This window comes from Schistosoma mansoni, chromosome W (assembly GCF_000237925.1).
Source record: "Schistosoma mansoni strain Puerto Rico chromosome W, complete genome".
In the NCBI taxonomy this organism is placed as follows: Eukaryota; Metazoa; Platyhelminthes; class Trematoda; order Strigeidida; family Schistosomatidae; genus Schistosoma; species Schistosoma mansoni.
This window is the reverse complement of record NC_031502.1, coordinates 51,399,877-51,425,004: the sequence shown is the minus strand read 5'-3', so window position 1 is coordinate 51,425,004 and position 25,128 is coordinate 51,399,877. Positions and strand designations below refer to the sequence as shown.

General features: G+C 34.4%; 1 protein-coding gene across 1 annotated transcript; it reads right to left on the bottom strand.

The window, feature by feature from the left end:
- Window positions 1-417: 417 nt before the first annotated feature.
- Smp_139710 (Iguana/Dzip1-like protein) lies at window positions 418-19,780 on the bottom strand (the record flags this gene model as incomplete). Its single annotated transcript, XM_018790079.1, has 10 exons — window positions 418-750; window positions 1,826-2,085; window positions 3,953-4,250; window positions 8,887-9,006; window positions 10,776-10,940; window positions 12,348-12,698; window positions 16,250-16,315; window positions 17,800-17,871; window positions 19,244-19,341; window positions 19,666-19,780. The coding sequence occupies 10 exons, from the start codon at window positions 19,778-19,780 to the stop codon at window positions 418-420; spliced, it is 1,878 nt and encodes a 625-aa protein (XP_018655458.1).
- Between the last annotated feature and the right edge of the window lie 5,348 nt (window positions 19,781-25,128).

Sequence of the window (25,128 nt, the reverse complement as noted above, 5' to 3'; positions counted from 1 at the left end):
ACATTCATAATTTATTCTACCTAATACTTGAAATCTTTTGATAATCTTGACAATACTACCCAACACCAATTCATTTTTATTGACTTCCACTTGAATAAGCTTGACTATCTTTGATAGTTTTGTAAAACTCTCCTACTACACATAAAAAATCACCTATAAACACTATTGTACAGCTTCAGAAAGTGATATCATCAAAAAGAAGATGAGGGTAAACAAAAAAACTGGTGGTTCTTCATTCGGTTAAAAAACGCATGACGTGAACAACTTGAAGACCTGGCAGTTAGTCGCAAAGTAAAGCACTCAGCTGGAATATGACTTGCCCACTAAAGAATAAATAAAATGTCTTAACATTTAAAGTGAATATATGGTCAATGTAAATTATTGTACCACAGCAAAAAGAGGTTAAAAAAAGCATGTTTACTTTGTTTCAGAGAATCCTGTTCCTTTTCTACTTGGTGAATTTATCATTCCTGTCATGGTAGATTGACTTCTTCCAATCTCATTATTTACAGATAATATTGGTAAAGATACTCCTAAATTAGATGTAATGTCGACTCTTTGTGAAGCCAATGGAAGAGTTCCAGCTCTACGTAAACTACCAGGACTGTGTGATGCTGGAGGAGGTAAACCAAGTTTGTGAGATGAATTCATTTTATGAATATTCTCTGCACGTAGTCTTGTTTCTGGAATACTGATTGTACTACCACGGAGTGCTGCATGCGCTAAACGATCAACATTTTGACTTAATGCCTAAAAATATCAAACAAATTTATTATGAATATTTTGATGAAACATTAATAATAACATCAAAGCATTTCATTACACTACATTTTCGCTGTGTGAACTTTGAATGGTTATTTATATATCCAACTACAGTAAATTAGTTGGAAATAGAACAAATTTTATTTACAGAAGTTATCAAGTAATCACATTTTGAATGAAATACTTTCCTGTTGATCACTTCGATCTTCTATCTAATAAATTCATTTTATTAAGTTCTATAACAGACTAAAGTCAGTAAGTCAATCGATTACACTCAACTTGAGACCTGAAAAGAATAAATATATGTCTAAGTTATAACATTTCACTAAGAAAAAGGAAGCCGGTAAGATGGAAAGAGAAGAAGCAAAATATGAGAATTATAATGCAAACGGAACAAATAAAATCAAATAATGACGAAACTATAATCTAGATTTCGATAAAGATAAACAATGAATGGAAATGTGTTACTAACACCGAATAAATGATATTTCACCTAATTTCTTCCGAAATGAATTACGATTATCCTTCAAATTCTAACCAATAGGATCGTACCTACCAGCATGGCTTCTTTTAATAATTAATGATCTGATGAATAAATACCAAATTAGAAATTAGGCACAACCGTAGTGAAATATATGTTCTCCTAATTAATCCATCGCTTCATCGAAAATGAAAATAATCAAATATCATTTGTCTAAATAACAACAGATCATTCAGTTTTAAATCACGAACTGATGTTATCTTAATCACTACTGATAACGCGAAAGTACTGGAAGACTATTTCATCATGGTGTGGATCTATTCATTCAATACCCCTCATCCAGTAATGGAGTCCAAGAGATTCAGTATCGTTCTCAAATGCTTAAACTCGAAACCACTGAGCTGGTACCCAACAGTCTTAATGTCTAACTTTAATCAATTCATGATAATGATTCACTTTTGTCTATTACCTGTGGTGGATAACTGTTTTACAATCGATATGAATTGAACTCTATTGGTTATGGCTTCTTACTGTACTTAAATCTGTTATTCTAGCAAAAATAAACATTATCATTAAACATACATCTCGTATTTCCATAAAATTTTGATACTTTCTAGCTAGATTTTCTCTTTCCTTATGTAAAATAGTTAATTTTTGATTAAGTTGATTTGTAGATAAACGGCGTTGATCTGATTTAATTCCATGTTCATTTAATTGTTCTAGTAGCAATTGTTCAACTTCATGACGTAATTTCCTTAAAGTTTCTGGATCACCACGTAATTGATCAAGTAAACGACTGTATCGTAGCATATTTGTACTTGCATTTAAACTTGGTGTTGGACCTTAAACAAATAAAACAAAATAGATGATTAAATAAATGAACGATTATGAATAATAAACAGGTGTATTAATATTATATAGTTAAGATCATTAGTCAATTGAAACTAGACCACCAAGGAAAATCTGAAAGCACTGGACGGCCGTTTCGTCCTATTGTGGGACGCTTCAGTAGTGCGCATCCACGATCCCGCTCACTAGTGACTGACTTCGAGAGGTAAATCCAAGAGTTCTAGAGAAAAGCAGTAACCAGTGGAGTTCAAACCACGTCTGTTGTGAGATATCAAATCACTGAAGAGAATTGGTGAACGTTTGCTCAACTTCGTGGATTGGTTGGAGTTAGACAGAAACACCGTTGGATGCCGGCCGGCTCAGTGGTCTATCGGTTAAGTTCTCTGTCGCGAGACTGGTAGGTCCTGGGTTTGAATCTCGCGAGGTGGAATCGTGGATGCGCAGTGCTGAGGAGTCCCATAATAGGACGAAACGGCCGTCCAGTGCTTCCAGGTACTCCACGGTGGTCTAGCTTCAACTGACTCATGATTTCAACTATAGCAAAGATATCAACTTATTTATATTGGATAATCACTAGATAGACATCAATGTGATGTTTTTATAGTATTTAGCATTGATAAACTACTATTAATTAGGTGGTTACGTGACAGCTAGCCTGAGTGACAATGTTTGATGTTAAGTAGTAGTCTTAAGGAAACACTGATTCTGGATCTGGTGCTCCATAGGTCAGTGTTAATATCTCAAACAGTGAATATGGGTACACGGAATATCAATCCCCTGAAGTCTATAGATACGATTCACTAACGAGTGCCAACTAGCATGAAACCTAGGTCACATTAACACCAATCAACTTCTAGACACATTAAATAACACTTTATGTCAAGATAGATGTATTAAATTTGAATTAATAAAAAACCGGCAAACCAATTGAATGAATTACGTAACTGTTAATTGAATTTCAATGGATATTAAAAACAATTGACGGTTAATGATAAAGCATTTTATAGTTGAAAAAATAAAATGATTCGAGATTTCCAACTTAAATAATAAAGTAATACTCATCCCTGTTTTCTTTATTTAGACACAAATATTGGTATAAGGAGGTACCAAATATATATGCGCCACATAAATCATTCGATTTGTGTGAGGCTGGTATACTGCTCGGTTGCCTAAACCGGAACAGGTGGTTTTCTTATGGGGCCACTCCCAGAGCCCTTGACCCAAATGTGTATTCCACAAGGTGGTAGTAAGGCAACGCTAGGAGATGAAGTTCCATGGTAGTCGGCTACCAACAAGAGGTCCATACAACATTTGTCTCCTCAGGGTCCTGGAGTCCGTGTGTACCATTCGTTTGGAATGAAGGTTTTCCAATTCCCCTAGGTGGATCCTTCATATCCACCGACCCGGTTAAAGCGCCGGACATTCGCTTTCCATCCCCTCAACTTCGTCATCAATACTTCAGACGCCAGAAGGCAGTGAGTAGAACTTCCCTAGCGCGGCCATGTGAGTGCATTTCGAGATGTAGAGCTGACTTCCATCACCCTAGGCCGTACCAGAACATTTGGGAGCTCAATTGGAATTGATTATAATAGAGGAGCACGTGAATAACTGACATCAATTTGTAAAAATTTTAATTATGAATCTTCAAATAACAGAACTTAATATTTCAAGTTTCAAATTAGAAAACATAATGATAAATTTTAGATTAAATATCCGCTCAGTTTATATTTTTCAAATTATATTCATGAAATCGATTCATTCTTAGTAGAACTATAATTAAAAGATGGTTAGAGTAAGAAGATACGCCTCTTTTAAATGTTTATCAACAAATTATCATTCAGTAATTTTATAATAACTTACTTGTACCCCCCGAAGCAGTTAATACACGTCCCATTGCTCGAGAAACTTGCTGTGCTTCCGACTCATCTTTATCATCATGATTCATTGTATCACTAAATTGTGGTTTTAATGAATAAGGTGGTCTTAAAAATCTTGTTGTTGGTCCAGAAATAATCGAGACATGAGCAGTTGACTGTTTATCATCATCAGTGGGTAAACTATGACGAGAACTCGTTTCACCTTGGTCAACATTAAAATTTTTAGTCGATTGTCGTAGTGATGTATTAGCTGATTTTGCTCGATTCGATCGAAATACAGGCTGATAAATAAAAATAAAACGATAATAATAATAAATGGGTTTCCTTTTGAAAATATTGTGAAATATCGACTGTTATAGACAACTCCTAAATATACAATTATAACTGTAGAACTATGTTCAGAAAAAAGGCGTTCCAGTACTGACATTCAAGACAAAATACAGCAAGCAGACTACGTTGCAAACAAATGAAACGACTAGAGACCATGAAAGAAAATTTTTATGAACAAAGTAACGTATCATTTAAATATGTTTGTATTTTGTGTACTGGAGAATAGAACTGAATTTCGGCACAAATAATGAACGTGACTGATGTTCGCATAACCATACATTGTATGTTTATAACCTTTTGCAAGTAGTATTTTTAGATCTAATCATTATTACATAAAATACCTTGAAAATATTCGGTGAAGCATAGTTATACAGCTCATGTATATGTTACGAAGAAGATCGTTACTTAAAATTATACTGAAGTTAATCTATTCAAATGTAATTTAGGTAAGAAACCTGATTACCTTTAGACAATCAGTAGTGTAACATTATTGTGAACATCTCTTGGAAAACGATATCTATGATTGTGCTTAGATATACTGTTGCATGAAATGACTGTTGTAATGATCTGAGCAAATCTTTAAATTATTTATTTTCATTAATGAAACTGATTGACTTCAGTTATTTTCCATGTATGTGATCAAGTATATGCCAAAAATAATTACAATAAATGAGAATTAATAAACGACAGACAAACGAACTTTCGCAAGACAATCTTATCTCTTCCTTTATTTTCTCTATTTTTCGTCAGAATCAGTAACATATCAAAATAATATTATGTCGAATGTATATATTCTATTTTTGTTTTACAGAGAGTCCTGGAGTGAACATCAACTCTGAGATGCGGGTGCATCAACTGACGAGTCCCCAAAAGGACGAAACGTGAGTCCTGACTTCTACTGCTAGCCATCACCCATCTTTGCTTACAGATATAATCGTGTTCATGACCACTTTTAGACAGAGAAAGAGAGAATGCCAATTGATTTAGGAGGTGGAAAATTCAATGTTTCAATTAAGTTTCTAATAGTAAAACGTTCGTTATTAAATATTTGATAATGATAATGATTAATCCCATAAAAAAGAAATAAATTTTCAGTTGTTTATAGAAACTGGAGAAAGAAATCAAGGAGAAGCCCTGGAAGTGGATAGGACACACATTGAGGAAATCACAAGGCAAGCCCTCACATGGAATCTTGAAGGCCAAAGGAAAAGACGAAGACCAAAGAACACATTACGCCGAGAAGTGGAGACAGACAAAAGATTACTATAAGGTTAACTAAGTATAAAAAATCGTGTACTTATAGCTTCACATATCTACTCAATGCTAGTTAGACAAAACGTCTTCAAATATTTTCTGGGTTTCTTTATACTTTGACAAGAGATATTTCGGGATTCATCAACACTTTAAATAAGTAATGAAATTAAAACAAAATCAGATTGACAATTTTCACCACATATTTTGATTATGTCATGTTGATCTTGATTTTCAATTTGAACATTTTGAGTTTAAGGATCAAAGAAACTTTGATAAAAGGAAGAACATGAGGAAAATTTTCGCTTTCAAAGCTCTAATGATACATGTTCAATACGAATTTACTGGACAATGATTAGCATGTCGTTAAAGTGCTTATCATCAAAATCTTATTACTGAATAATGCTATACACTTATTTGGTCTCCAGAAATTTACATTAATTTGAATAAAGTTCGTTACTATACTGAATTTTTTACCATCTATGTAGAATTTGTAAAGATATATTATATGAAGACGTTTAAACGAGAGGAATTTTCATTCTGACCATATCATTTTCTTGAGCTGTACAATCTTAGTTTTTAAATAATGTAAAACCTATTATATTCAATACTAGTAATCGTTTGATAAGTTTCTACTACTTAGCTAACTGATGTAACATCACTTCACTTTCATAGACTTTTATATTTGATACTTCAGAAAGTTGAGGGGTTTCGATAGTTTTGCGAATGGTACAACACACTTTTATTTTATTACAGACTACTTCACATGTAAAAATCACCTGTAAATACTATTGTACAGCTCAAGAAAAAGAAATCATTCGAAAGGGAACTTTCTTCGTCTAGCTATATTCTTCTGATAATAATAATCATATGCTTACTAGTGACTGACTTCGAGAGGTAAATCCAGGAGTTCTAGAGAAAAGCAGTAACCAGTGGAGTTCAAACGGGTTTGTTGGGAGATATCAACTCACTGAAGACAATTGGTGAACGGTTGCTCAACTTTGTGGATTGGTTGAAGTTAGACATAAACACCATCGGATTCCGGCTCAGTGGTCTATCGGTTAAGTGCTCTGTCGCGAGACTGGTAGATCCTGGGTTCGAATCTCGCGAGGCAAAGTTGTGGATGCGCACTGCTGAGGAGTCCCACAATAGGACGAAACAGCTGTCCAGCGCATCCAGGTTTTCCCTGGTGGTCTAGCTCTAATTGACTCATGTTTTTAACTATGAAAATACTAAATCTCCACAAAAACAACATTTATATTACTTTCTAACAAATGTATCATATTTTAATAAAATGTACTATTGGAAACTTACTCCAGACATATCATTTTCTAATTCACCTAAATTAGAAGTAGCTGAAAAAATAAGAATAAAAGTAATGAGACATTGAAACAAAGTTAAAGGAAATTGTGAATGAATTCACCTTAAGTATGAGTTTACTAAGTGGTTTTGTGTTAAAGATTTTTGTGGATTAAAAATCGATAGCGGTGTGATCCAGTTCATGCAAACATAGTGGATACAGACAGAGAATAATCGTGTTAATTAATAGCCCTAACCAGTCCGTTAAATAATTGGTGTTTCAGTTTGTATGTTCAAATAGACAGAGTCATATAGGGAAACTGAACGCAGATATGTGTAGAAAATGTATATGGATGAAGAGTCACAGTTAATTATATATGAATACATGTAATATAAATAATAAAATTACAGTGGTACGTCCACTCGTATACGAATTTTGTTTTGTATCAGTTCATAAGAGAGCTCATATTAATTCGTCGTGGTAATACTTGATAAGGTCGTAAATTTGACTAAGTGTTTATAATGTTCCAAATGTGCTTGAGGTCGCTATCTGAAAGTTCGATCAATACTAAGTGATCTTCGTACCATTTCTATGCTTCACTTCAGGAATAAAGTATTTTTCAACATTATAACGATAGGGTGAGGATAAACTCTATTCTCCTTCGCAATTTCGATCTTGCATCTGACAACTAATCAAAATGAAGCGGGAATTATTGTTTACTCCATCATAATCCATGGTGGAGGACATGCTTCGTTATCTACCATTTTCGCTAGCTAACATGAAAAACGTTACGTTTTCTACGATGAAAATACCACTCCATGATTCGGACGTGTCAAGTGTAGCGCACTCAGTTATGATGGAAGAAAAATTACAACATAGCAGGAGTCATACTTCCAATTAATTTTATAATAAAAATTATTCGAAAATATCTTCAACTGAGTAGTGGCTAAACAAACGAAAACATGACCACACTTACTGACTACGATACACTTAGATAACTTGACAACATGGAGTTTATCCTCAGGCTATATTAACGTTAACTGTAATATTTGCTATACACAATGGAAGTAGTGGCTTGGCGATTCGATCAATTTATATTTTTGGGCTATATATAGTTTTACTTTAAAATGAAGCATTCGAATGTTACATGTTGATTCAAATAGTAATTCTTTTTATCTCCAACACTTACTTCTTTGATAAACATGTATTAAGCCAGGATGACAAACAATAAGAAATGTAGTGAATACATCACATTTTTTGTGTTCTTAACCTTCTATAGACACGTTAATTTCACAAACAAAATGTTTTACATAAAGTAAGAACTATAGGGATGACATTAATGTAGACTAAATAAAAGGACTGAATTTCAGTTTCTGACCAAATTATTGTACTAACTAGGATTTAGAAACTTCTAAGTTTGGAATACTTTATAGACACTTATTTGGAAGTTTAATATGTCTTGGTGGCTATTAGAACGTATTACTTATAAAACTTTGTGACCACTTAATGATTAAATTATAATAAAATGTATATAGCAATAGCCACTGACTGACTTTAACTAGAATACCATTAAATATTTGAAAGCATTGGACAGCGATTTTATCTTTGTATGAGACTGTTCGATACTGCCCATCTGCGAGAATACGCCTGAGATATAACCCAAGACCTTCGCCTATCGTGGAGAGTGCTTATTAATTAGACCATTGAGTTGTATTCTAATGGTGAGCATTTTCGGCTTTAATAAATCCAACATATGGCGTGATGATCAACTAATTGAAATTAATGGGAAAAAAATCTCACTTCCGACGTGAATTCTACCAGTCAAAACTCACAAGAATTCCAGATAGGATCATGGGTGCACACCGCATTATAATCGCATACTAGAAGAAAACAATTGTACAGTGCTATATAGTTTTCAATGATATCTCAAATAAAATCAATCTATGGAAAATAACATCAACTAATGAAATTAATCTCTATCAAAACTTATCAATGAATGCTACACAAAAAAATAAATTTTCGATGATCATCTATACACTACTGAACTCACCTGGTCTGCATTTCAATTTACTTAATTCTTCTTGTGTTTGATGATATTGAACTTGAAGATTGTGAAGTTCTTTCTCAAATCCTTTTCTCATTAATTCCATATCACGCTAAAAAAAAAGAAGAACAAGTGTAAATAATACTTTATACAACAATGGTAATTACTTTGATGAATCTTATTCGGTTACAATGATTCGATAATGATTTGTGAAGATAACTTTCTCAGTGATTGTATTTTTATCAATTAGTTTTTCATCATGGCTTTGACAAACTATTTTCGTATTCCTTCCATTTTTGTAAATTTGTATTTGACTTGTTCTCAACATTCATCTATTGATTCTTACACAACTACTATGCTACTAACCATTCACCAAATTGTTTTGTTAGTTCTTTCTGCTCCTTTTATATATTATGCAACGTAGCAACTACTTGATTTTCGAATAATTACTTTGATTAGTATTAATCCTGTTTCTCCCAATTACTCAATGTTACTTTATAATCGATGTCATTATATAATTATTACATAACGTATCTACTCGATGAGTATTATTTCATTATTGCAAATCATACATATGTATTAGTGTAGAGCCATGATGAAAAATTAATTGAAAAGAAATTTCTTTGCTCAATTCGTTCCTTCTTTATTTACCAAACATCGAAATGAGAATTTTCACTAGAATGTATTTTTGTTATTATGAGTATTGGTGTTTTAAACTTCAGAAATTATGATGAAATAAACCAACAGAATAATTTTTTATATAGTTGAAATCATGAGTCAATTGAAGCTAGACCACCATGGAAAACCTGGAAGCACTGGACGACCGTTGCGTGCTATTGTGGGACTCCTCAGCACTGAGCATCCACGATTTCGTCTCGCGAAATTCGAACCAAGGACCTATCAGTCTCTTGCGCGAGAGCTTAACCACTAGACCACTGAGTCGGCATTCGATGGTGTTAATGTCTAGCTTCAACCAATCCAGGAAATTGAGCAACCATTCACCAATGTCTTCAGTGAGTTGATATCTCCAAACAAACCCGTTTGAACTCCACTGGTTACTGCTTCTCATTAGAACTCCAAGAAATACCTTATGGAGCCAGTCACTAGTGAGCATATGATCATTATCGGAAGGGGGTTTTGTGAAGATTTTAGTAATTTTTTATGTAGTTGAAATCATAAGTCAATTGAAGCTAGACCACCATAGAATCTCACGAGGCGGGATCGTGGAGGCTCACTGCTGAGGAGCCCCACAGTAGCACAAAACGACCGTCCAATGCTTCCAGGTTTTCCATGGTGGTCTAGCTTCAATTGACTCATAGTTTCAACTATGTAAAAAATTACTTAAATCTCCACAAAACCCCTTTCTGACAACAGAATAATTGTCAAATTATGTTAAATTCTTATTGGCGTTTGTACCCTATAAATATTTGTATTAGTTAAGTTCAACAGCTGTCGACTTAATAAAAATGAGATTACTGTTACTGTTTTCATTATGATGACGATTGTAATGATGATGATGATGGTGGTGGTGGTAGTGATATGATATGTAATATGTGGTCAAAATTAGCTCACTTAATAGGACAGATTCATGTTAGTGGCAAGTGTCAACTATCATGAAAGATTAATACAAAACTATCTACCGATTATCTCTCCAGACGATTGAAATTAAAACTTATTGTAGCATAATATCAACTCATCTGTAATTTATTGAACATAGTACAACTTGATTGATGGAATTCGATCACTCCTAACGATTAAATGGAAAATAATATACGACGCTGTTACCAGGAGATCGACTAGTGTATGTTTCCAACATTATTTAACAAATATAACCAATAAATGGTAAAAAAAATCTTAAACAATAGTAACGACAATGCATACTCTATGCTCTTCCATTAATTGTGTATGCCAATCTGTATTGTTCTTATTTTGTTCTACATCAAAACCAATCGATCTAGTTGGTGATTGATGTTTAATTGGTAGATTTGGGGGATTCAATTTTAATTGGTTTAACAATTCTCTCACATCATGTTCTAAAGATGTGTTCTGAAAAGAAAGGTAATAAAGAAAACCAATTAAAAAAGATTTTCTGTGTAAAATACAGAAAACATTGTTGATATTGTGGTCCATAAGCTGGATAGTTTGGTTGTCAGAGCTTTGATTACTGTTCTGAACAAAATCGTCAGTACGTACTTTAAATAGATATGACCAATTAGAATTTCTTCACGATTGACTGACTTGTTCTCTTGACCAGAGATTTGTTTGGTTGTTATTCATAGCTATGTGGTCGTTGTTTGTATGTTTGGTTGTTTTCTCTATTGACCTGAACTCTGACCTTACAGTTGTTACTTCTTCTCCATATTGACTGTTAAATCTATTAACAAGCTGTTGGCCAGTTGAAGGGAAATTCTAATAGGTCACTTTACTCTTAAAGTGTGTGCCGATGTTGTTCAGAAAAAAAATGAAAGTTTCATAACAAAACTATTCGGTTTAGAAACCACAACACGACCAAGATCTTCATCTTGAGCCATAAATATTCTTCACTATTTCATATAAGGAAATTAAATGTTAACAATGCACTAAAACAGTAAAAATAAGTAAACAGAAAAAGGATAAATGTAAGGAATCAATTCACACCTCAGCTTTTGTTTGTGCCCTCTAAGTTTGGTGATTTATTTATGAAGCGTTCCTTATCTTTCTGTGCTATCCATTTAGGTACTTGAAAACAAAGAAAACTAGAAAAATCTCCAAAAACATCTATTCATAGACATGTCATCAAAACAGACTGATTTAGTGGTTGTTAAATAATAAAATGCTTAACTTCTATGTTCAGTGAGTTATTTTACCCACAAAGAAAAAAGACAGATCGTTTGCACATACGCCATCCGAACTCAGAGAGTTCAATGCAACTAAAAGCATCCAAATGAGTTACAAATTTCCATAATTTCATAGTTTAGCAAATATGATAAAATAGCTAAAAGTTTCTAAAGGGAAGTGTAACAACTGAAAAACACATTTACCTAAGTCCATTTGATTAACCGATTAGTATCCTTATTAGCCGATAAAAGAAATAAAGTTTGGCTCAAAGGCAATTTTACTAATTTCTACACGTTAAGTAAGTTGCATACAGTTATTAATAACTCATTGACTAGGCAAGGAATTAAAACAATATCAAAACTTTACAAAATATGAGATTTTATTTGTGCTTACAAATTATTAATTGGAAAACTATTTCTGAATTGTCACCAGAAAAAGTTGTCCAACACTCTTTTGCTCTTTTAATGGGAAGGGGATCAGTCGGCTAGTCAGTCACAATCAACGAAGATCCCGGTATATATGTGTGTATTGGTTTGTCGAATACATTTTAAATTTATGAGGTAAATTTCCATGTCATTTTATTAAAGTAAATACATTTTCTTTTTGAAAATACATTTGACAAATTCCAAAACTTACCATGTTATTATTCGCTGTATATTGATTATCAGACTGTTGATATATTTGTTGTGATTGTTGTATTTGTGGATAAGGTGTGTTATTGGTTATTAAACATGGATGTGTTGGGTAAACTGGAGTATTTCTATCCGTAGCCTCTGTTTCTGGATGTCTACGATGAATATGTGTAGCTAGAAATGATGCATTTACAAAAGCTTTAGGACAGTAGATACATTTGTGTAATGATTGTGGACCAGAATCCATAAGTTGTTGTTGAGCCATAAGTAATAAACGTCGACGATGACATTCTCGACGAGTTGCTGTAAGACGATTTGTTTTCTCTTGTAGTTGGTGTTTTAATTTATCACAATTCTAAAATAAATACCGATGAAGAAATTTGACAGTAATTTATGAAATTTTTTTAATATAGTGAAAATTCTCATTTTGTCGTTCGTCAAAAAAAGAATCGATAGAGCGAAGAAATTTCTTACAGAACTACTACAATACTGACCTTCATTTTATGTATTATGCAACGTATCAACTGTTTGATCTTTCGAATTATCACTTTGACCCTACACGGTTGAACTGCACTGGTTACGTCTTCTCACTATAACTTCAGGAAATCCATCTTGGGGACAGTCACTACTGAGCACATGGATTTCCTGAAGTTCCAGTGAAAAGACGTGACCGGTGGGATCCATTCCGTTTTGGGTTTGAGATAGTTATGTACCTCAAAAAATAGATAAAGGGTTGCTCAAAACCATGGTTCGATTGAAGTGGTCTAGAGCTTAAGGGTTCACACACGAAATCGAAGGTCCTGGGTTCGAGTCCCGCATGCGAGATCATGGATGTGCACTACTTAGGAGTCCCATACTAGGATGAAACCGCCATCAAGTACTTCCAGATTTCTAACAGTGGTCTAGCTTAAATCACCTTACGAATTCAACTATTAAAATCACAACAATCTCCACAAACCCCCATTCTGATATTGTTTCAATGTTGTAAATCATGGAGATCTTTTTAGTTGTAAAGGTCTATTTTGCACCGTAATCTGAAGCGATTTTTTAGTAAGATCAAAATGTTCAATATTACTAAAAAGTAGTAATCAGTAGGGAATTTATTTTATTCATTTTTATTAATTCTACTTCAAAATGAATCATAAATCTCTTTCCTTATTCCATAAAAAGGGATTAAATCTCAAATTAAAAGTCTTTGACAATATAATTAGATTTAATGGTTAATAATAAGTGGAAAGTGTAAATCCACTTGATATTGTTGACTTGAACCTTCCCATTGATGTTTAGGGATGCAGTCGATCAGTCTATTATATTGGCATATGTGCATATTGTGCGTATTGTCTCGATATTGCTTTAAATCACAAGCATTATAAGCAAAGATGGATAGTGGGTAGCAGTGGAATCCAGGACGCGCGTTTCGTTCTATTTGGGACTCATCAGCTAGTAGATTACCATGATATCCACAAAATCCCCTCTCTGATTGTAATCTTTTGTACTTTATTTTCCTACCCTAATCCCCAGTTTTGGACATAGTTGTATTTTCCTGACTGTTTCTGCGTTTTTGTCTTGTTAGTAATCTATTTATTTATGTTTCTTTTTACACTAGTCTAAATGAAAACCAGATCGGAATGTGAATCGGAATCGGGAATAAATTGAGTAATGTTCCAGTTAATTCGTCTTCTCTCTCGCTCGCGCTTGTCAGTCGATCAGGTGATAAAATAGTTTTTCATTTCTCTATCACAAGCAGTTGGTCTCACTTAGGACTTAAGCATACTAGCCTACAGGTTAAACCAGTCAGTCAACTTGTCATGGCTTTAATCGAGATTGAGATAATCTTCTGCATAATAGTGGGTAGACAGATCAAGGACGTAACAATCACAAACAGCAATGTTAGTAGGTATTGATCTCGATAAACAATGGGATTGTGAGTACATATTACTGCGAGGCTCTATATTAAGATGAAACTTTCAAACAATCCGCCCTATCTTCCACCAGCTGTGTAAATAATGTTCATCTATGATATAAAACTATAGAAAATCATATTTTCGACTGTTTAGTATCAGTGAAACAATCAAAATAATGATCAAATTTTCCCCTAAAAGCAAACGTTTACAATACATAAAAGAAAAACAAACAGACGAACAAACAGAAAAACATTTAGTATTGTTTTTTTGAATCTTCCCATTGATGTTTAGGACTGTAACTGTTCAGTCTCTTATTGGCGTGTGTGCATACTGTGCATATTGCCTCGATATAGCCTCAATTCACAAGCATTATAAACAAAGATGGATAGTGACCAATAAGAAACTGACCAGTTGCAGTCCTAAATAGCAATGGGAAGATTCAAGTAAATAATGCCAAGTAGATCTAAACTTCACCCCACTGCACAAGCAAGTGACTGTCAGAACTCAGTAGCTAAGTGGATAATGCCATGGAGTTTGAGGCGAACGGTACTGGGTTCGAGTCCCAGAGTGAACATCAACTCGGATGCAGGTACATCTAGCTCATGAGTCCCAAATAGGACGAAATGTGCGTCTTGGATTCCACTGCTAGGCACCATCCATCTTTGCTGGAAAATTTTTCGCATAAACAAGAGACAATTAAAATCGAAAGTTTAGGTTAATTTCAAATCACTTTTCCCTCCAAAATCAATGTTATTTGAATTGCCTATATATTTTAAACAAATGGAATCTGTTGTTGTGAATCTATGAGTTTCCATTTATTGTTCTGATCATTGTAATAACCAAAAGATTACTTGCTTTAGTTAATCACATATTTTCTTTCATAGAAAAGGATTCTTAAAATAACATAATACAACAATTTCCTTTTCAGTATTTGTTTAAATTGTAATTATTCAGAAAATATATATATTAAGAAGAGTTTCTTCTCCTTTATCTGTAAACTTCTTCAACTACTTCTGTTGTTAAGGTTGTTTTGCATAAAATTTAAATGTAAATCACTAAAGTTTTTCGTTTTAATGGTGAGTTCGACTAACCTACATAGTTAATCGATCAAAACAAAATTCATACAGTAACAATAACTATAATTCTTAGAGTTTGATCGTGTTTATAGTTTTGAGAATCGAACTGCTGGAGAATAGGAAATAAGAACAAATTAGTTTTTCAATTTCTATTGGTTTCAAAACCGAATGTCCTTAATAAATTCCAGTCCCAAATAAACAAAATAAAACAATAGTCGAGAGATATATTCAGCTGACAAATCTGAAATGACATGATCATTACATTTTGAATTCTAATCCACCTAAACAAAGATTGCTATCAGATGAGCAATAGATCATATTCTTCATAATGATTTATGAGTAAGAATGTTATTTCAACATCTAGGAGGTTTATTTAGGATATTTGAATTTATAAATCAATGGAAAGAAACCCAGTATTTGAACATCACTGAGCCAGTTGTAGCAATAATCTGTAAAACAGTATAACAAAATTTTAGTTTATTTGGTTTATGGTTAACAGTGGAATCAATTGTGTGGATTTTGTCTTATCAAATGAATCTCGCTGGATCCTGGTGTTAATATTAAAACTGAGAAACAAATCCATTACATTTCGCTTCTGGACTTAATATATCAATGGATAAATTATTGGTATTTGAACTTCTTTGATTCCACTGCTAGTCATATACTAAATATACTATAATTCATAGGTAAAAGGCTATATCAATGTAATTCACTTGAGTCAGTTAGTCACAACGTAAAACCTGGCACGTATATAAATTGGTTCAAATTCCCATACTCCATTAGCAAAAAGAAGAAATTGTCAGGTCAGATCCTGGAATGGTAAAGATAATAACTGTATCATTTAAGCCGAACATATAGCAACTTGAATTGTTTAATTTCAGTACAAGGAATTAAAAATCGTTATTATTGATAACAGAATAAATTACCTTGCGAAGTTCATTATTTTCTTCTTTAAGTGAATCAATTGTTGTTGTCAAATAATCTTGAGAGTACTAAATAACAAAAAGATACAAAATATATGTGAAGGAATATAGTCTAAACAGAACATCACCGATAATTTTGTTGAAAGATAATCGATGTTCATAAAGTATATGATAAAAAAAAAAGAAATGACAACAGATTTACTGTTTAATATTCAATGAAATAAAGTCGAGTTATTTATAACAGTTAGTTGATTTAATATATGAACGCTATACTCAGATCCTGAGCTAGTCTTGCAACCCCCAAGCTAAATCTACACAGCGACTTGAACACGAGTGAAAAGGTTCAAAATACGCGAGAAGCACTTTACTCCAAAGGTTCATTCATGTACAGAAAATATAGGGCTTTTTATAGTATTTTAGAAGTCCTTGGGCTTTTCTTGAAAATTCTGGAATGCTACTAAACATAATAGCAGTGTAGTAATCAGCCAATCAGAAGCTCTACATATGACTTTTCACTTTCGTGATGTTTCTAGCAAAACTTCTAGTTAAACGCTGACTGGATAAAATGCTTCTTAATGTTTCCTAAGCTTGTCATGTCTATTGCGAGAAATTTTCTGGATCATCGCAACAATATAAATCATTGTAATCTTATTTTCTTTGAGGAATATTTAATATGATTATTATCAAATATCAGTAGACATTAAAGAGGAAGAACATACTTGTAAAATTTCAGCGAATGAATATGAGGTAAGTCCAAAGCTTTGCCTAGAAATTTGGTCCAAACAATAAAATTATCGAATGTTATCAGACAAAACGTTGGATTTACTTCTGATGTGAACAGCGAAACAAAAAGCCTTAACAAACTACGGAAGCCATTCTCGGGGACGTTATTTCATTTTATTCAAAGCTTGTAAAACTGTAACATTTACTTTTGTCCCTAGTCTATTCTACAGATCATAAGCTTTCGTTTGATGCATGATTCACTGCCATAGCATTTTCTGTTCCAAAGCTATTGTAATTTAGACGTAACCTTTTGTACTTTATTTTCTATTCTAATCCCCCAGTTTTGGACATAATTGTATTTCCCTAATTATTGTACGTTGTGGTCAGGTTAGTCATCTATTTATTCATGTATCTTTTTTACACTAATCGGAATTCGGGTACCAGATAGGGATTGGAATAAAGCGAGTAGTGTTCCAGCTGTCGTGTCTTCTCGCTCTCGCATGCTTGTCAGCCAATCAGGGATATATATATATATATATATATATATATATATATATATATATATATATATATATATATATATATATATATATATATATATGAATGTACTACATTCGTTGAAAAGATGTCCTTTCACTGGACTTCATGTTTCTAAAATATCTCTGAAACATTAAAAGATATTTGGAAGAAGAAGGCTCTTGAATCAGGAAATGTGTTTTCCATAGCTTGTTTGTATGTGAATATGAGGAAACTCCCGAATTATTAATATTAAAGATGTCGAATCTGAATATACAACTAACTTAGATAATATTGGTAAATCTATTGCTTACCAATAAATATTCAACTAAAAGTTGGGCAAGTTGAAATAGTTTTATCAAATTATTATCCACATATCGTGTATCCTGTTTGAAACAAAAGAATAAAATTAAATAATTTTCATCTAGTAAATAATAAAAAATATATATGGTTACAAAGATGATTAAATAAATCATACTACTTATGTACGAATTTAAGTAGTACATGATAATGCTTTAAAATTACAGGTAAATAATGAGTTATCAAACAACAAGGAGTAACTGAGCTCATAAATCGATCAATGTTAGACCACCATTGAAAACCTAGAAGAACTGGATGGCCGTTTCACCCTACTATGGGACTCCTCATCAGTGTACATCCACAGTCCAACGGTAGCGTCTAATTTCAACCAATCGACGATGTTTCAGGTCTATAATATTGGTCTAACATTGATCAATTCATGATCTCAATTACAACTCAACAATCTCCACAACCCTATACTGCTAAATAATCAAGAATCGATTAAAACTACTTGATGAGTCGTTTCGAGTGGAACAGATGATTTCGATTTTCATTTACGTAACTTATATTTATATGAACGACAATTACTGTTCACATCCACTGACTAGCTATGTGTTAGTGCTCAGTGTCTAACAGAAGCAAAAATTAATTTTAGTGAACGATCAGTTTTAAATAATAAGCACCACTCTGTCCAACTTTGAAATCACTTCAGTTTTATGTAATTTGCCAAGTCGCGTCACTTATGGGATAGGCGAGACATCTGTTTGCAAATGAAAGAGCACGTATACTGTGCAGAAATTTATTCGTTAATAATATACAGATGTGAAACATGGGTTTTAAAAGTAGGGGAATTGTCTTGGGTGTAATTTTTTGAGGATGTATTTCCTCGAAGCATTTCTTGGTCATAGTGGGACAACCGGATGAAAAATGTTGACGTTAGGAGTAGGGTGATAACAAAGTATGGTAAATTAGTTGATGCGGTTGTGAATCTTCATCAATTGAGTAGGCTGAGAAACTTGTTATGTATGGCCAACTACCGCCTATCTCGATGTACAATTTTTGCTATAGTAGGCTAAATGAAGTTAAGGGCAGCCGAATTAAAAAGTAGCATTAGTCCATGAAGTCAGTGACTGTTGGATTAAGCTTTGGTGGTAGGTACAAACTACCTGGTCGGAGTCCACACGATAATCTCAATCAGCCACTAAAAATTTTGGGTCATTTTAGAATGAAACGAAGTTTTTATTCTCTAGTCCTTTTGTCACTTTAAGGTTATGTTGGGAATCGGTTGTAGTTGAAATGTCCGAACTACAGCAAGACATTTGTAGGCAACGGAGGGTGAGCACATATAACATTTTCCTTAACTATTTAACTAAGTTGTAGGAAAATGTTGATAGGTTCGGACCAATCAGTAAATTATTGCTTGTTGTCTATGTAAAATGTCGTTTGTACACAACTTACTATTTCGTTAGTTATATCACAGAATGTGACAGACGATAATATTTCTTGTAGGCTTTCAATATCTACATCTTTTGTTATACGATTTACATCAATCGACGCTGTGGATAGAAAATAAAGAGGAAAATGTAAATGAGATTCATGTCAGTCAGTCAGTCATGAAAAACGTTTTGACATTCAGAAGCAACAATAATTATTAAAAGCGTGGGATTAATTTAAGTGATTATTTTATAAAGCTTATTAAACAATTTTACCCTCTTTTACTGATCACAAATGGGGAAAAAGATGGCAAAACTACAAGTGATAAATAACCTTTTAGTTAAATACAACTAGGCTCTGAGTCAAGATAATTGAAACTGTTCTTTCGACTATTATGTCACCTGAAGAATGCATACATATATGATTTTAGCAGAACAAAGACTCACCTAAGCGTTTCCAATCAATTTTTTCAGTACGTTTACGAAATAAGATTGGAGGAACTTGTTGGGTATATTGTGGACTTGGAATTCTTCCAGGAGTACCATAACACGGTTCAAACATTGTTTACTGAATGAGTCGATTTCTAATATTTTTTCAAACTGATCAATTTAAATCATCATGCAAGACAAATAGCTAAAAGAAACAACAAGCAGAAATTTACTAAACTAAAGAAGAAAATCTAAAGATACGAATGAGCAAACAGCCACATATACATTTTTCTTCATAAAACCTGTAACAAGTTGTAAAAACGTAAGATATATTGGTTTACCTTAGATTTCATTTATCAGCATTATTTCTAATGTAATTTGTCAGTGTTCTTCGAAACAACTTTTGAGGTTTTCCTCAAACAGATACAGTTGTGAACTGAACTAGTTGTTCAAAACTCCGACTTGAATATAATGAATGAGATTATTTCTATTCCTTACTTCCCTGCCTATTACCTAGAGCGGGAAGTGTTCGTTCTTGAAAGAGGTGTCAAAAGGATTAAATTGCACCAGAGTTTATTCAAATCATAATTTGGTTACTAAATGATCATTAATTGCCGAGTTGTATTAAGCTGAGAAATTGAAACCGAACTCATAATCACGGCAAATCAATTAATGTAATGAAATTGCATTGAAAATTGATTGAGAGAAAACCACTTCAAATCGATGTATGAATTTAAAATTCATTTTATACCACATTCGATATATTTGAGCGTAGAATCTTTCACAGAGACAGATAAAGATTACAAGATATCATGCTACGTCGCAAATACAAAATGGTTGCTTTGATCTCCAGTTAAAAAACACAGTCATTAACGCATTTGATGTGACTCGATTAACAAAAATAACAGTAAGGATGCATAAAACAAATTATTTTGGCAAAAAAGAAGCTGCTTACCATTTCCCAGAATATTAGTTGCTTGTTTTATTGTCCCCAGACATCTGTCAGGAGGGATACACAATCTGGTGATGGAGGCTTGAAACTTGTTTTTAATGTTTAGTTGAAGGCGAAAGTGAACATAATGTAAATATTTGGTAGTCTTGTTAACCATATAATTTCGAAAGTATATAAATGCCATGGATTTACGAAAACTTGGGTAAATTGTTTCCAGTGTATAGAAAAATCTTTCAAATGTAACTTAGAGTAAGGTATGAATCATCACTAGATGTTTCAAGTAACTTTTTATATGAGTAATACTTTGGTGTCTGAACTGATGAATCATAACAATGCATATTGGGAAAACCCAGACTAAACTACAGTGTAACACCTAATTTAGTATTAAAATGCTAGTGCTAAATCGTAGTTATGAGATTTTTGTGGTAGCCATTAGATATGTTATATGTTATGATAATTTTCTTGAATTATGGTCATGAGTGGTACTAAACTCTGTTTATAGATAAGATACCGTCGATATTTTATGGAGAAAGAAATACACACAGTAATGACAGTTAATACATTAAGTAAGTATCTAAAGCTACTTTACAAAAAGGAAAATCCCGTTTCAAATGGTAAGTCTATAAGAAAAATAGATAAATTTTGAGATGCTCAGATGAGACTGAGAATGAGAAATTTTCAAAACATGGAAAAACACAAACTATTCATGCATAAATAAAACAAACAAAACGTGAGTAAACTGCAAACTATGCAATGTTGGGTTTCTCAAGGTTTTTGTTAATTGAATAGACTAACAGGATTTAAATGCGTCCGTTATTACTAAGCTATCGTAAAGCAATAAAGTTGTAATGTATTGGTAAATAGCTTTTCAAAAATAAAAAGGAGAACGTCTACGATTTAGCGAAAATGTATGGATCGTTAAATATATTTGACATCATATGATAGGTTTCATTGACTTTGAGGTAGATTAAGGCCTAAAGCAGTATTGCAGTGAAATCAAAGACGTACTGATTTACTCCGTAAATATTATATCAGAAGTTTCATCTTTTCTTCTATTTGACCAAGTGACTGTAGCTTTGTTACCCAATCGCTGAGTTTGTATGAGATAAAGTCGAATCATAGGTAACCTGTGTTATAGAATTCACGGACTTCCTAGCGCACATCATTCTGGATTTTCGCTGTCTCTATTATGATGTTTTAAAGTTGAACTTGAGTCAATCTTAAATTCTATCGTGTTGACGAATTCAAGATATCTAAAAACAGACTCTCCATTCCATTTTCAAATATTAAGACTTCCTTGTTGAACGTAAACAAAGAGTAAGGGTGAACTCCAAGTTGTCTAGCTGAAAAACTGTGCTTAGCAGAGTGCCTCAGGGTACAGTTTTTGGGCCAGTGTTATTCCTCTTATATCAAAATGACCTTCCTCGTCTCCTGTCACCATCGGTCTTGCTATATGCTGACGATGTCAAGATATGGAGGGTGATGAGAAGTAAAGGTGACAGCTTAGAACTTCAGAAGGACATAGAAAAAACAACTTGGCAGTTGCCGATAAATACTTTCAAATGTGTTTTAATGCATATTGGTCATCAGGGTACGGATGCATACAAGATGAACAGATAATGGCGACCGTCTGTTGCAGCTATGCTCAGATAACCGCCTGTTTCTTGCAAATACTAGCTTTAAGCACAAGGAAAAACATCTTTTGACATGGTGACCCCTGAATTCGTCCCAACGTTGGACCCAATTAGATCACATCGCTGTCAGCCACCGATGGAGGGGCTCGATAGAAGACTGTCGCTCATTCTGGAGCACATTTTTAGATTCAGATCATGCTCTAGTGAGAGCACGTATCTATCTGTGTCTTACTGGACGTACGAAAGACGCTGCAAGGAGGCCTCTTAGAGTTCTACTTAATGATAGGCAAGCCAAAAATATATTTCAGGAACAACTAGAAAAACAGTCAGGCAGCCATGTAAGTTGTACCCACCCCGAGGCAGCGTGGAATGACATCCGATAAGCTGTGGAAACGCCAGTGATATCTGCTAGTAAGGTAAACCATAAGGTTAGGGAGAAACACTGGATCTCAACAGCGTCTACCGCACTGATAGATGCTCAAAAATTCATCCCGTCTGGCTATGAACATAACGAAGAGTGGAGTCAGCTTAAGCGCAGGCTGACAAGAAGCCTACGCAATGAACGTGAACAGTGATGGGTAGCGAAAGCAAGAGAGATGGAAAAGGCAGCGGCAATAGATAACAGCAGACAACTATTCAGACTTGTTAAAGAAACCGGTATTAGGAACCCAATTGTCAGCGAAACTATCTCGGAAAATGATGGACATATCATTCATTCTCAATCCAGGAAAATGGATCGATGGACAGAACACTTTAGGGATCAGTTTAACTGGCCTTCAGCCCCGCTTCGGTTTCCCACGATCCGCAGTCGATCTGAATGGCAAGTTAACATAAGTCCTCCAAATCTTTACGAGGTTGTAAAAGCTATAGGAAATCTGAAGCTTGGGTGAGCAGCAAGCCCTGACAGGTTTACCCCTGGGAATTTTAAGGATGACGGTCCAGTACTAGCTGCGAGATTGACTGAGGTCTTAGGTAGAATCTGGGAACTAGACGTAATTCCATCTGACTGGTCCCAATCACTGATTGTACCAGTCTATAAGAAAGGACAAAAGTCCTCTTGTGACAACCACAGAGGGATCAGTTTGACTAATATAGTGTCTAAAATATTAGCTTCAATAATACTTCGACGCCTAACTAAAGCTTGTGAAGAGCAGACTAAAGAAAACCAGGCTGGTTTTCGACCTGGACGTGGTTGTATAAACCAGATATTCACTCTACGTCAGGTCCTATAACATGGACACACATTCAGACGTCCCACAATCGTAGTATTTCTCGACCGTAAGGCGGCATTTGATTCCATTGATCGTGAGGTTATGTGACAGTGTTTGTCACTGAAAGGAGTACTAAAGAAGTACATTAACCTTATCAAGGCTCTCTACTCGAACACAACTGATCGAGTTAGAGCCTATGGCGAACTGTCATCAAAATCGATTATCTCAAGTGGTGTTCGTCAGAGCTGTCCACTCTCCCCATTCTTGTTCAAGTTTGTCGTTGACATGCTTTTAGAGATAACACTTTCATCATCTAAATCTCCAGGAGCTGAACTTTTACCGGGAGACTCACTTGTTGACTTAGAATACGCCGATGACATAGTTCTATTTGGTGAAGACGCTGACAACATGCAGAGTCTTCTGAACACTATAAGCAACTATGCAGGCATATTCGAGATGCGATTCTCCCCCTCGAAGTGCAAAATGTTACTTCAGGATTGGGTTGCATCGGCACCTGAACTAGTGATAGGGAGTGAAGTAGTTGAGCTTGTTGACCGCTTTACTTATCTTGGGAGTCTCATCAACCCTTGTGGTCTGGTGTGTGACGAAATTTCAGCACGGATACAAAAGGCTCATCTAGCTTTCTCCAACTTGCTTCATTTATGGTGTAATCGAGATATCCGTCTAGCAACCGAAGGACGGGTTTACTGTGCAGCAGTCCGTTCCGTCCTACTTTATGGCAGTGAAACATGGCCGATAAGAGTAGAGGATATTCGTAGGCTACTAGTATTCGATCATAGGTGTCTTCGAAGCATTGCTCGTATATCCTGGGACCACCCAGTAAGTAATGTAGTTGTTAGGAAACGGGCACTAGGTAAGGATGGCAAATCGATTGATGAAGTAGTGAGACTTCATCAGTTGAGATGGCTGGGACACGTATTACGCATGACCAACCACCGACTGCCCCGATGTGCAATGATTTATGGTGTAGGAGTAGGTTGGAAGAAAGCTAGGGGCGGCCAGACCAAAACGTGGCACAAATCCATGAAGTTACTGACAAGTGGACTGAGCCATTTTGGTAGGTGTAGACTACCTGATTGGGATCCGCGGGATGATAGCAAACGATGGTTAGAGACCTTGAATGACATGGCTCAAAATCGTTTGCAATGGCGAAGGTGCATCCACTCTTTGTGTTCTACCAAATTCTAATCTTCCGAATTCTTCATGTATCTATCTTTTTTCTCTTTCTAAATTTATTTCACTGGATTATACTCCTTGAACATTTTCGAACCCTTATCTTTAGGATTAATGCTTATACCCTTACTAATTTCACCAGTACGAGACCTGGATCGACAGCTGCATCTTTGTGGTAATGTGATACGGCAACTCGAACTAATGTACGTACGTACGTACGAAGTTCTACGTTGTGACTGATTACCTCAACACGTTATTGAAGCCCCACCTATCGACTCTTTCAAAAAAACGTTGGGTCACCTGAGAGACCATCATTGCCAATGCTAACACAGGCCATTGAGCCTCCTTTCCTTTCCAACCTGGAACTGAAATATCTCGTGCAATCTGTTTCCAGTCAATCGTCAGTTCTGAAATCTGTGGTTGGTCGGTCACTTCCTTACATAGTTTTCGGATTTATAAATAAATCGCGCCCGTTTACCGGGGAGTTTTA